Genomic DNA, 11,613 nt, shown 5'->3' on the forward strand with positions numbered 1-11,613 from the left:
AGAAAACTCAAGTCTAATCTATTCATTGAGAAAAAAAAAACAAAAACCAAAAACCAAACATCCAGTCAGTATTCTCAGTTATCAGAGCTGCAAGTTAACAGAGCCAGGCTAAAATTATTTTCCACGAGACAGCCTTATATATTTTTTATCAGAATGTGAAATCATACAGTTCACTGGCTTCTGTTCATTAAAATTTAAAGCTGAGATGAGTTAGTTATCAGGCAGATTTTCATAACGCCTTTGTGGTCTCAGATTTCAAGGAAACCTCCATTTGTTTCTCATCTTAAATTAGGTTAAGCCTGGGAGCGGGGTATCAGCCTCTATCTTGACACTGGATGCTGAGTCTGTGATTCTATTTGTGTGTGTTCATTACTTTTTAAAATGTGTGGATCAAGACTGGAGTGGGAGGACAAAAGAGGTAGGTGCAGGAGAGGGCAGAGGCAGGAAAGAAAGAGGGAAGGGAGAGAGTGTGCCCTTCTGCTATGACAGAAATAGAAATACCTCTGCTTAGGGAGAGTCAAGTCACGATAGAACTTGACTTTTCATGGCACTGGGGGCTGGGGCATCCAAGATCAAGGCCAAGCAGATCCTGTGTCTGGGGAGGGCTGCCTGTGCTCTCATGGGAAAGGGGTGTTTTACTGGCGTCTACCTGTGGCAGGAGAGATCCTTTCACCATTCTCTCGAGCTCTTGTTGTTGTTGTTGTTGTTTTGGCTTTGTGTATTTGTATCTATATGACAACTGCACCAACAGATGGCAGCCGAGCACCTTGACAAAGTGATTCTTTCTCATCCTTTGAACAAAGGTCCTGTGGGCTAATGGTTGCCAAGCTGAGAGGCCAAAGAGAAATCTGTTCCAGGGAGAATTTCAAAACAAATAATAAAAAATGGGGAAACCATAGGTCAACTAATTCAAGCGCCGGCCCAGGCCACATTCCCATAAATGTTGCCAGAGCTTCTGGGGAAAGGTGGGGAGCTACTAGCCAGCCTTTCTCCCGCTTGATTGGTACCTCTCTCATCTCTGCCGGAGGTTAAGGGCACCGTGTGTATGGTAGAGGACCAGTGCTGCACTGGCCTTCTTCATCTTTGGGTAGCTCCAGACCAAGCTGTGGGCCTCCAGGCTTAGCCTGACAAAGGAAGAAAAATCCAGGAAAATATGCACACATTTCACTTTCATAAGCCTTTCTCTCTTTCCCCCACACAAAGACCGTTGTCTATTGAATTTAAGACTCCCCCACCCCGCCCACTCTCAAATTTCCCATTGCCGCCAGTTCATACAGGAACATTTCTGGAGGGCTACAGTCCCATCATGGCGAGGAGCATGACAGCAGGCAGGCAGTCATTGCTCACTTCTGATCACTGGTGCAGGAGAGAGTGCTCTCCCTTTAACAAAGGCACAGAGCACCCATTTTCTTAAGCACTTCCTAAGGGTCCTACCCATCAGTACAGTTGCACTGGGGATTAAGGCTCCAGGTAGAGGGACGCGCCATTCAAAGCACAGCAGCCATCAGACAGTGGATTCTATCATTCTGTTATATACAAAAATATCAGAAAATTTCTGGGCAGGTTTAGAAAGTATAACAGCTAAGACATCTTGGAACCTAAGCCTTAGTGTTTGGAAAAATGTGTTGTAAGCGTGAAGATAGTTTCCATGTCATGAACCCTAAACCATAAAATTCAGAAAAACTACACACTTGGAAGGAGAGACCACTCAAAGTCATTCCAGGGACCCGACAAGTAATAGGCAACATCTAAGCCCAGGGTCCAGCTGGTGTCAGTCATTTCTGCTGTTCAAATCTATTCCTAGGGAGAGCTGTGTCCAACAGACTGGTTCCATGCAGACACAGTAATTTATGCAGTGTTTTTTAAAATATTTATTGAGCACCTACTGCTTAGGGTAGACGCTGGGCGAACAAAAGGGAATAAGAGTCAAGCCTTGCCCTTAAGGGGCTTCCATTCTCTTCTGAAAAGGGGAATGAATCACACAAATAAATGAAAGGAAGGCTTTAAAACATTATACCCGCACAAGCTTCAAGTGACATGAAAGATTTGGAGGAGGTGGTGTGTGACTGGTTAACAGACTAGCTGTCCAGGTAGGGGTAGCTTCCGGGCAGACAAACCACCTACCAGAGGGGCTGTGTGCTGAGGCAAGGGGTCTCTCAAATCCTTACTTGGGCGTCTCTGGGATGTCTCTCACAACCCTTGGGTTTGGGAGATGGAGGGAAACAGAAAAAGAAAGCAGTTGGTTGTCTCAAGGTAAAGTACGCCTAAAATGTCCGGAGATAAGACGCAAGGCAGGATCCATCCTGAGGGAGAAGCAGTTTCCTTTAGAAGGGTGTGTGTGTCCCGTGGTCTGCCAGACCTAACGACGGGTTATCCCGCACGTTGGGTGATCCCGCACCCTCTCCCAGCGCCCCGAGCAGAGCCCTTTCCCACGCCCCGTGTCTGCAAATTCGGTTCCCCGAATCCCGGACCGTGGCGCCAGGTTCGTGAGACCAGAGGTCCAGGCCCTAGCAGCTCAGCTTAGGTCTCGCTCGCCGCAGCGTCTGGAGCCGCTGGCCTAGCAGGAAGGCCCGGCGTCCGCGTCCCGGGAGCGCAGCGCCGTTTCGGACGCTCGGCAAGGGGCGCGCCTGCGCGGGTTGCGGCCGCCCTTCGAGCCTCTGCTCTCACCTGGGTTTCGTGCAACCGGGTCCCCAAGTTTGGGGAGGGTTCTGCCCCCGAGCTCTCGGAGCGTGGCGGGAGCGGCTCGAGGTCACGTTCCGGGGCGAGCTCCCCCGGGGCGCCGTGCGCAAAAGGTGGGTGCGCGGAGCGGAGCGGAGTCTCCGCACAGACCGGCAGCCGAGCCGGGAGGAAGGAGCGGGCCGCCCCGTCGCGGGAACCCAGGCGTCGGTCGCCTAGGTGCCGCAGGCCTGCGGGGGAGGGGGTGCTCACGGCCGCGCGCGCCGAGCTCCGGGGGACGCTCCCGGGCCAGCGCGCGGACAATGACCCGGTCTCCCCTCGCCGCCGCCCCCTCGCAGCCCGCGGGCAAACCCATTAGCCATTCAGGCCGACAAAGCCCCGCGGCCTAGCGCTTTGTCCCGCGGGGCCCGGGCCGCTGTCATTAGCCCTGATTACGCTGAGCCGCCTGACAGCCCCGCGGGCCGCCCCGCGGACCCCCGGTCCCCGCCGCCCGCCTCACAATGGGAGCGGAAATCGGCCGCGCCGGGGTCCCGACTGAATAGAGCGAGAAGCTGCGGCTCCCCTCCGCCCGCCCCATTCACCGGTTCTTAGGATACAATATTTTCCTCCTTTTTGTGAAAACTGGAGAGAGAGAACGAGGTCAAGGAAGACTTTGCAGGAGCTCTTTGCCTGTCATTTGTTTAATGTAAACAAAGAGCAAGCCCTCCCCCCCCACCCCAGCCTGGGCTCCCCTCCCCTCTTCCCTACAGATTTTTATAAACAAACTGGTGTGGGGGAGTGAGGGGGGTGGCCGCGGGCGAGGAGGTTATGGGGGAGACAAGGGGCGCAGAGGCCCTTGGAGAGCTTTTTGGCTGGAACTCGGGGTGGTTGGAGAAGCCAAGGAAGAGCCGACTTGAGGCTGAGGTAAAATCCCGGCTTTGGTCAGGTCTGTTGAAATGTAAAAAGACTTTGGTCCGTACTGGACTAATTGCTTTTGAGGAAATTGTGGCAGGAGAATTGAAGAAAGGAAATGTCCTGCTCGTGTGGAGAGTTCCCGCAATTCAGAACCTTTCTGGGACTTTTCTACTGCCTGGAATTTAACGCTTTCTAGGCCACGATGAAATTGATATAATTTTTTTTTAAAGAAAATTCTTATCATACACGTTTATGGGTGGATTCAGGTGGTGTGAAGATTTGGGCTAATTTCCAATCTGGGGTCATTGAAAGAATTGATTAATCACAAAACAATTAAGTGTCACCAGATTTCAGGTAAACATAAAAAAAAAGCCTTCAAGCAGTGCTACCACCCTAAGATTCCAACATGAAATTAAGATGACTAAATCTCCACGTTATTGAAACATTGTAGCTATTTTAAATGTAATTCTTGGGCCGCTTGTTAATTTAGGTAAATAGTATATCTCCTTTAAAAAAAAAGCAGATAGGGAAAAATTCTTCACTGTTAGGCCCTCTAGTTTTCTGCAAGTATTATTAAAAATTATTTTGCTCAGAGAAAGCTTAGTTTCTCCAGGTTTGCTCTCTGGAGAGCACAGAGTGGATGTTTTCAGGCATCATTTGCGCTGGCAAGTTGGCTGGTGTTTTCAAAATCTCAAATTCTTCTACATCTTCTCACTAACTATCTCTCCACCACCTCCCAACCCCGACCAGAGATTATTAAAAATTTGCCAATAAATTTCTCCAAGTACTGAATCTGGATCACCCCGTAACTGAAATGGGGTGGAGCTGGATTATAAGATTGAGAGCCATGAACTGAAGTGCAATCCTTCTGGGCTGACTCTAGACTGGGCTGAGACAAGAGAACCCAGGGTGCAATTTGTTGCTTTTGAAATAGTCACACTGCATAGCCTTGCCTGGCCTGGTACTATGTAGTCTAGGCTGACCTCAGACCTAGAAGTCTGCCAGCCTCTGCCTCATGAGTGCTGGGATTAGAATAGCAACACCAACGACAACCAAGGCTGAAAAATTAAGGAGACAATTTCAGGTCGCTAGCACTTGTCACTCACACGACCTAGAGAGGGAACACTGTCTTAAAATTTGCACTCCTGGTGCCTCATTTGTGTCTGCCCCAGACTGTCCCCTTGGCATCCAAAGAGCTACCAGAGGCTATAGGAATCAAAGGAGGGAGCTTTACCATGGAAATCTTTCCTGGGCCACAGAAGAGCATTTGTTTGATTCGGGGGAATTACCTATCTGATCACAAAAGCTCTCTAAACCTGTCCCTCCAGTGCTCTTATGCTATGAATTTCAATTTTCAAGAATTTTCTGGATAAGGAACATTGTACACGGTGATAACCATTTATAAAACCCAAAGTAGCCAAACCAGTTTAAGTGGTATAGAAACAAGCTAACAAAAATCAACCCTTCCTCAAGTCCTGGGCTTCCAAATGCAGTTTGACCTCCTCTATTGTCTTCCTCAACTTCAGTGTTTGGTACTTTAGTATGCTTTGCAATCGAAAATGTTAGCAGGCATTTGACCCAAGGAGCACCTTCTAAGAGCAGAGGGGTGAATTAAAAGGATCTCAGCTGGGGGAGAAGCCCAGTCCACTTGATTTAAAGATAAATGTCAAATTTTATAATATGAAATCCATTTCACTAGGGACAAACAAAATCTTAGATAACCTGGATATAATTTACTTTCTTAGCAAAAAGGTGGTAGATTGTGTGTGTGTGTTTGTGTGTGTGTGTGGCATATGTGTGTGCATGCAGGGAGAACAATTACATGTAAAGTTATTTTATATTTTAACTGAGGCTATTCCCAAGACAATGACATTCTTAATAAATTGCTGTATATTAAATGTAGAGAATTGATCTAGGAAATGCCTGTCATTTCTCTGTAGCCTTGCTTTATAATCAATATATAACCTAATTGCATACTGTCTCCTATATGAGTATCTCTTTTGTTGAAAATCAGGTACTTGTCAAAAACCCACTTCGGAAGCAGGAAGTTGCTAATCTAGTTACTGACAACCTCTCCTACTTTTTTCTTAGTAAGAGCTCATTTCTGCATGCACTATATGCTTACCATGAACGATCATGAGGGCCCACTGTTTCTGAATGGGAGGGGACCTCAAACAAAATGGAAACACTTTTTTTTTTATTGTAAAGTCCTCATGTCTTTGCATTTTTGTAAAATAGGATTCATTACCTGAGTCTACAATTTGTCTTTCCAAATTGCTCTTGGAAATTGATACAAACCTTGATTACCTTTGTGGTGAATGCTGAGCTCTGCCATAGACGGCATCCTTGTGTTCCAAAGTCTAGGTTTAATGTGGTTTTGTGTGTGTGAGTGTGTGTATACATACAAATACATGCAATTCAATGTGGCAGGAGGTTAGTGATCTAAAAATATCTATTGAGAGATATCAAAGCTTATAGAGAAGTTGGTGAGATTATTCTGTTAAGATTCCATCCTTCAAATCTGGTAAAGAGAATAAGAGTGATTTAAAAAAAAAAAGCTGAGATAGCTGCTCCCTTAATTAAGAAAGGTTACCCAAGTTGTTTTATTTTTTGGCTTCTCCACATAGACTGCATTGAGCTTGCTCATTTAGAACTGCAAGTTCCCCAAGCTACAGAGAAACCTATCGTGGAAGTCTTTTAAATATGTAAATAAACAGCATATATATGTTTTGTTTTGTTTAAAAAAACCTTCAACGCAAAAGTTATACATATATAGCAGCGTCCTTTAGACATGAAATACCCACAGGAGACTTAAGGGCAGACGCTCAGCGTGCAGTTCCGTTCCAAAGAAGTCTCCGCAGCCTGGTCCTTCAGAAATAGCAAAGCGAAGAGAAGTGACATTGGGTCAGGCCTCGCCGCGGGCCTCTGTGTCGCGATGGAAGAGCGCTATTAGAGCGGGCTGGCAGTGGAGCAGGCAGGGCGACTTAGGCCCGCGGGTCCCTGGCCACTGGGCTTCTGCCAGCGCTATATTTGCTGGTTCTCATCTTCTCTCCTTTTATTTTGTGTATCTCGTTTTTACGCTGGATTCTGTTTCTAAGCATGATGAGTGGGCAGCTCAGATGTCGCATTCGCTGTCGCTGGACGTGATGGAGATGGCTGAAGTAGCCGCCTTGCTGGACAGACTTGCAGCCGGACTGGAGGCGACGCCCAACACCTCTGGCGTGCCCTCACCCTCCGAACGTAGCACCCGCCCGGAGCCCTGCGACAGAACCTGCTGCTGGAGTCTACAGGGAAAGAAAGGACGTAGTCAGAGCTAGAAACCAAGCCACTACATCGCCCCCATTTCTCTGACCCGCTTCCCCGCAGCTCCGAGTCAATATTACTCTTTCTTAGACTTTGAGTAGGTGGGGAAGCCACTCCTCTTCCTCACTCCAGCTGCCTCACTCTCCCTCATGCCCTTTCCTGGCTCGCCAGGATTTCCTCCTTAGCCTCCCCGAATCTTTCTCAGTTGTCTCCCACCGTCGGGAGATTTACTGGAGGATTGGCAGAAAAAGCAAAGAGGCAAAGGACATGGAATTCCTTTCCCAGCAGTACATTTGTCCAGGGCCATACCTGAGGCAGTCTGGTCTATTCCAGCTAAAAAGTCTATTCCTGCCTGCAGGAGGTTGCACGGAGAGTTTGGGCCTGGGATGCAAGAGCCACACGCTGGAGACCGGAAAGCATAGGCCGACTAGCGTGCTCGGTTTGAGACAAGGATGGTCCGTTGGAGACGAGGAAACATGCCTTTTAGTTCTTAAAATCTGAGATCCTTGAAAACTGAAACCTTTTCAGACCATCAGGGAAGGCTGCAACCGGGCTTTAAGAATAAAGCTAACTAGAAAGGCTTTGCTTGATGAGAGCCCGGGTCTATGCTAGCAAGAATTAGCTCTGGGCCTCTGGGTTTCTAATTGATTCTGGGCTTTTAATCTTTCTCCTCCCGCCAGAGATACCTTGATTTGGTGACCCACACCAGCTGCTATAGTGACCCCAAAGCCCCACGAACAAGAGAGATGGTGGGGAACCAGGAAACTGCACTGGATTCCAGAACACAGTGGTCTCACAAACCCAAGGCATACGGCACTGCCAACCCACTCTGAATCCAGCAGGCACTAGGTAAAGACACCGCCTGCCCGGAATGCCTCTTCCTGCCCCATCCCGGTGTGCACCAAGCCCGGTGCCTCTAAGATACTACTGACCTGTTTTTGGCTGCCGCAGCCCGGTCTCTTTGTCGGCGGTTTTTGAACCAGTTGCCCACTTGCGTGGGGGTCAGTCCAGTTGCCTGGGCGAGCTCGCGCTTTTTGCTTGGGTTGGGATATGGGTCCTGAAGGTACCACTCGCGAAGCAGGTGCCTCGTGCGCTCCTTGAAGCAGTGCGTCTTCTGTTCGCCATCCCAAATGGTCCTCGGCAGCGGGAACTTCTTCCTTACCCGGTACTTATCTACCGGCCCCAAGGGCCGTCCACGTAGCTTCTCTGCCTCCTGGTAATGCGCTTCAAGCCACAGTGCCTGCAGCTTGGCGTGCGATTCCTTAGTAAACTTATGGTTTTCCAGGATATGGTAAAGCTCGCGGTAGTTGCCACCGTGGAAGGCCACGATGGCTCTCGCGCGCAGCACCGATTCATTCTTATTGAGGGCTTCACAGGCCGCCGGGGCCACGGGCAGCGACCACAAGAAGCGACCCAGGCGCTCCACATCGCCGCTTTCCTCCAGGGTCTCGCATACCCCGGCCACTTGCTGGGGGCTGAAATTCAAGATGGGCAGCTGGAACATCGAGGCTGCGCGGACGCCCCGAGCAGGACACGCAGCAGATACCCGCTGGCCGAGCGGGTTGCGGTTGGGGGTACAGAATCGCGGGTGGGAAGTCTTCCGGCCTGGAAAGAGCTGTGGATTGGGTTCGGCTGCGCTTGCTCCGCTTGGGCACGCCAGTCAGCTAGCCCGCGCCGCTACTGGGGTGGGCGGATTGAAGACGCGGGCGCCATGGAGACCCCCTGTCAGTCACCGGGCAGTTCTGCCAATCAAGGCAGCCACTAGTGAGCCCCGGCCATTTCAGCACCTCCCCAGACTCGACAGCGCCCGCGGTTTGCCCGGAGACTGCCCAGGGTTTTACAGAACCCGAAAATGAGGTAGGAGTGGCTGGAACACACGCAAAAACCACAGCATCTCACCCTCCCAGCTCCTCCTCCCCGGCTCCTCCCTCTTGTTTTCCCACCAGAGAGGCAGGACGCTGCAGGAATTCACTTTGGGGGAGACGCAAGGCCCGGGTCGAAAGGACTTCAGAGGACAAAGAGGACTGAGAAAAACAACTCGTAGCAAAGCGGCAAACCCAGCGGGGAGCGCGGACACCAAAGGGACAGGGAGGGAAGTGTATCTTCATTCCCCCCCCCCCCCCCCCTGCACCCATTCCTGTCTGTCTCCTGCCTACCCCTTTCCAGCTGCTAAAGCAGCTGCGCGGGGAAGCAAGCCTGGAACAGAAGGAACAGGACCAGGGATCTGCCGAAGAGGTCAGTTTGGAGTCTAACTTCACTCCTTCAAGACTTCCTGAAACTGTTTTCAAGGACGGCGGCAAGGACACACTTGGTAACTAGGTGCTAACCACGGAGTCTAACACCAAGAAAGTTAGCGGACTGTGGGGGCTCTGACCCAAATAAAGTTATACTTCATAGCCCCCCTTACCAGTTCAGTGGACTTGAACAAATGCGCAGCAGCCACATCTGGAGTGAGAAGTCATCCGTAGGTCAGGACAGCAACTTAAAAACCTACTTCAAAGATCTTTTTAAACGTAGATATTTCGTTCTCTCGTGGCAGGCTGATTTGGCCTCTGCCCAGCATTAGAACGTTCAACTCCCGGGGTGGAGGCAGAAATCTTGGCTTTTTAGATCAGAAGCAATTCAGTGACGGCAAAACAGAGGGTGGGGCTGTTCCACAATACCGTATGTGTTAGGGTGGCAAGGGAGAGGGGTCAGAGCCGCGGGGCACTGACCCTTCCCGCAGAGAGCATGGGCCCTTTTGGCTCCCTGCCTTCTGGCCAATAGATTGAATTGGCAACATTTATTGATTCCCAATTGACATCCACATCATACCGCTTTCAGAGGCTTCCGTCAAGGAAACCACGATCTCATGTGGGCCTTTGACGAGGCTTGTTTGGTAGAAAGGAAAGACTGGGTACGGTGTCCCAAGAAATGAGAAGACAAGGTTCACCACCCGAACTGGATTGGGCCTGGCTGTCTTTTCTTTAGTATCAAGCACACTTTGTGTGCGCCTGGTACGAACCGAGTACATCAGAAGGCAGATAGATAGCACAGATGGTTGGATGTGTCGGGTCAGATCACACCACGCCTGAGTGCAGGCTAAAGCTCGTTCTGACGGAAAACCCTGATATTATTTTCACAGATCTTCACAGTTCACTCGAAAGAAAGTAGCAGAGGGGAAGGGGCGGGAAAAGCCCTGCAACCATCTACATCATTTCTGTGAGATTGCCATCCTCGGACAGTGAGGCTTCCTATCAGAAGACCTCATTTTCTTCAAGTGAGACAGGGTAGGGGCAGAATAAAGAGGGCGAGGAGGGTAGTGACACCGCACAGGCCTTCTCTTCTTTGGAGCGACTTCAGAAACAGCTCCAGGGACAGCTTTGGTTCACTAAACAATCCACAATACATGAAATAAAATAAAATAAAATAAAATAAAATAAAAAATCCTGGGACCTTGCGGACAAAGCAGAGATCCAGCAGGACCACGGAAAAACAGTTTCCCCCTTTGGCCAGGGTCTGCACGGTGACAGTGGCTGAATAGCTGCTTCACCTCCATCCTGTATCCTGGAAACTAGGCTGAGGTTCCATTGGGACTTACCTCCGCTCCCAGGCCCAGTTCAGGCCGGTGGTGCCCCTGGCCACCCTGCACTCTCCGACTGAGCTCAAAATTTAAAAGCTGCACGTTGAGGGGCAGGAACAACAGGGCTGTCTTTTTACCTTTAACCTTTGCTGGCAATTGATTTTAATTTTTCTGAGTCAAGATGCCTCATCCGGGAAATGCTAATGTTTATCCCATTGCCCACTTTCATAAACAGCTCCACAAATATGAGATAAAAAGGTAGTTTGGCCTTTGCGTGTTTGGGGGTCCCAGAGGGAAGCTGGAGCTCAGGGTCTGACCTGGCAGTGGGAAGACTCCCAGAAGGTGCAGTCAGATCTTGTCGGGTGCCTGGTTACCCAGCGGGAAGGCGCTGGAGGTTGAGCTCTGGGGTGGGAGATCAGATCTTCGGCCATCGTCGGGGACTTAATTTTGTTAACTCAAAAGAAATAAACGGTCCCTTGTTAATCGGTTTCACCTGGAGAAAAACTGGAAGAGATGAGTGGACCAAGACCCCAACCAAAAAAACGGGGGGAGGTACGCTTCGTGGTCTTCTTAGCAAAACCCTTGTCCCACCCGCAAACGCTCATGGCCTGTGTTTATTTGCCAAGCAGAAAGCTGTACCTTCGGGATGGTTTTTCTTAATTTTAAGAAAAGAAAGGTGTTAAAACAAACAACGTGGGGGCGTTGTGACAATTCTCTAGTGACAACCCCCCCTTCACTCCTCACTTTATTAGCTAATTTTATTTTTCCAGCACGCTAATGGCTTTGAGACTGTCGGGGTGCCTTCTGCCCCTCACTTCACAGGGAGACCCGCCCGCGCTCAGTTCTGGCCAAGAATCCAGAGATAGCCATTCTGCTGTCAGTTTTCGTTTGGGGGCGGGATGTGGAGAAAAGTACGCAGAGGTAATAATGCTCGTGGTGGGGGGACAGATTATAACTGTTCAGATTTAGATAGTACCACACTTCTGTGTACGTGGGGCTTGCCAAGGCTCTGCGCTTACCTTTTTTCCTTTCCCGGGAAGAGAGGCAGATGCTCACAGTAGCTCACACTGACAGAGAAGCGCAGAGCTTAGAAGTCAGGACACTTTTACTGAGTTCCAGCCTTAGCTTTTCATTGCCTGCGCCTGTTTCTAACTGCAAAGCTTGAAAAATAATGATGC

At 49.8% G+C, this 11,613-nt stretch overlaps 1 protein-coding gene across 1 annotated transcript; it reads right to left on the reverse strand.

Moving 5' to 3' along the window:
• Positions 1–6,685: 6,685 nt before the first annotated feature.
• Positions 6,686–8,377, reverse strand: Six6 (SIX homeobox 6). Its single transcript, XM_057783248.1, has 2 exons — positions 7,806–8,377; positions 6,686–6,854 (listed from the first exon to the last, which is right to left on the reverse strand). Exons 1-2 carry the CDS (start codon positions 8,375–8,377, stop codon positions 6,686–6,688), a joined length of 741 nt encoding a protein of 246 aa, XP_057639231.1.
• Between the last annotated feature and the right edge of the window lie 3,236 nt (positions 8,378–11,613).

This window comes from Chionomys nivalis, chromosome 10 (assembly GCF_950005125.1).
Source record: "Chionomys nivalis chromosome 10, mChiNiv1.1, whole genome shotgun sequence".
NCBI classification, from domain to species: domain Eukaryota; kingdom Metazoa; phylum Chordata; class Mammalia; order Rodentia; family Cricetidae; genus Chionomys; species Chionomys nivalis.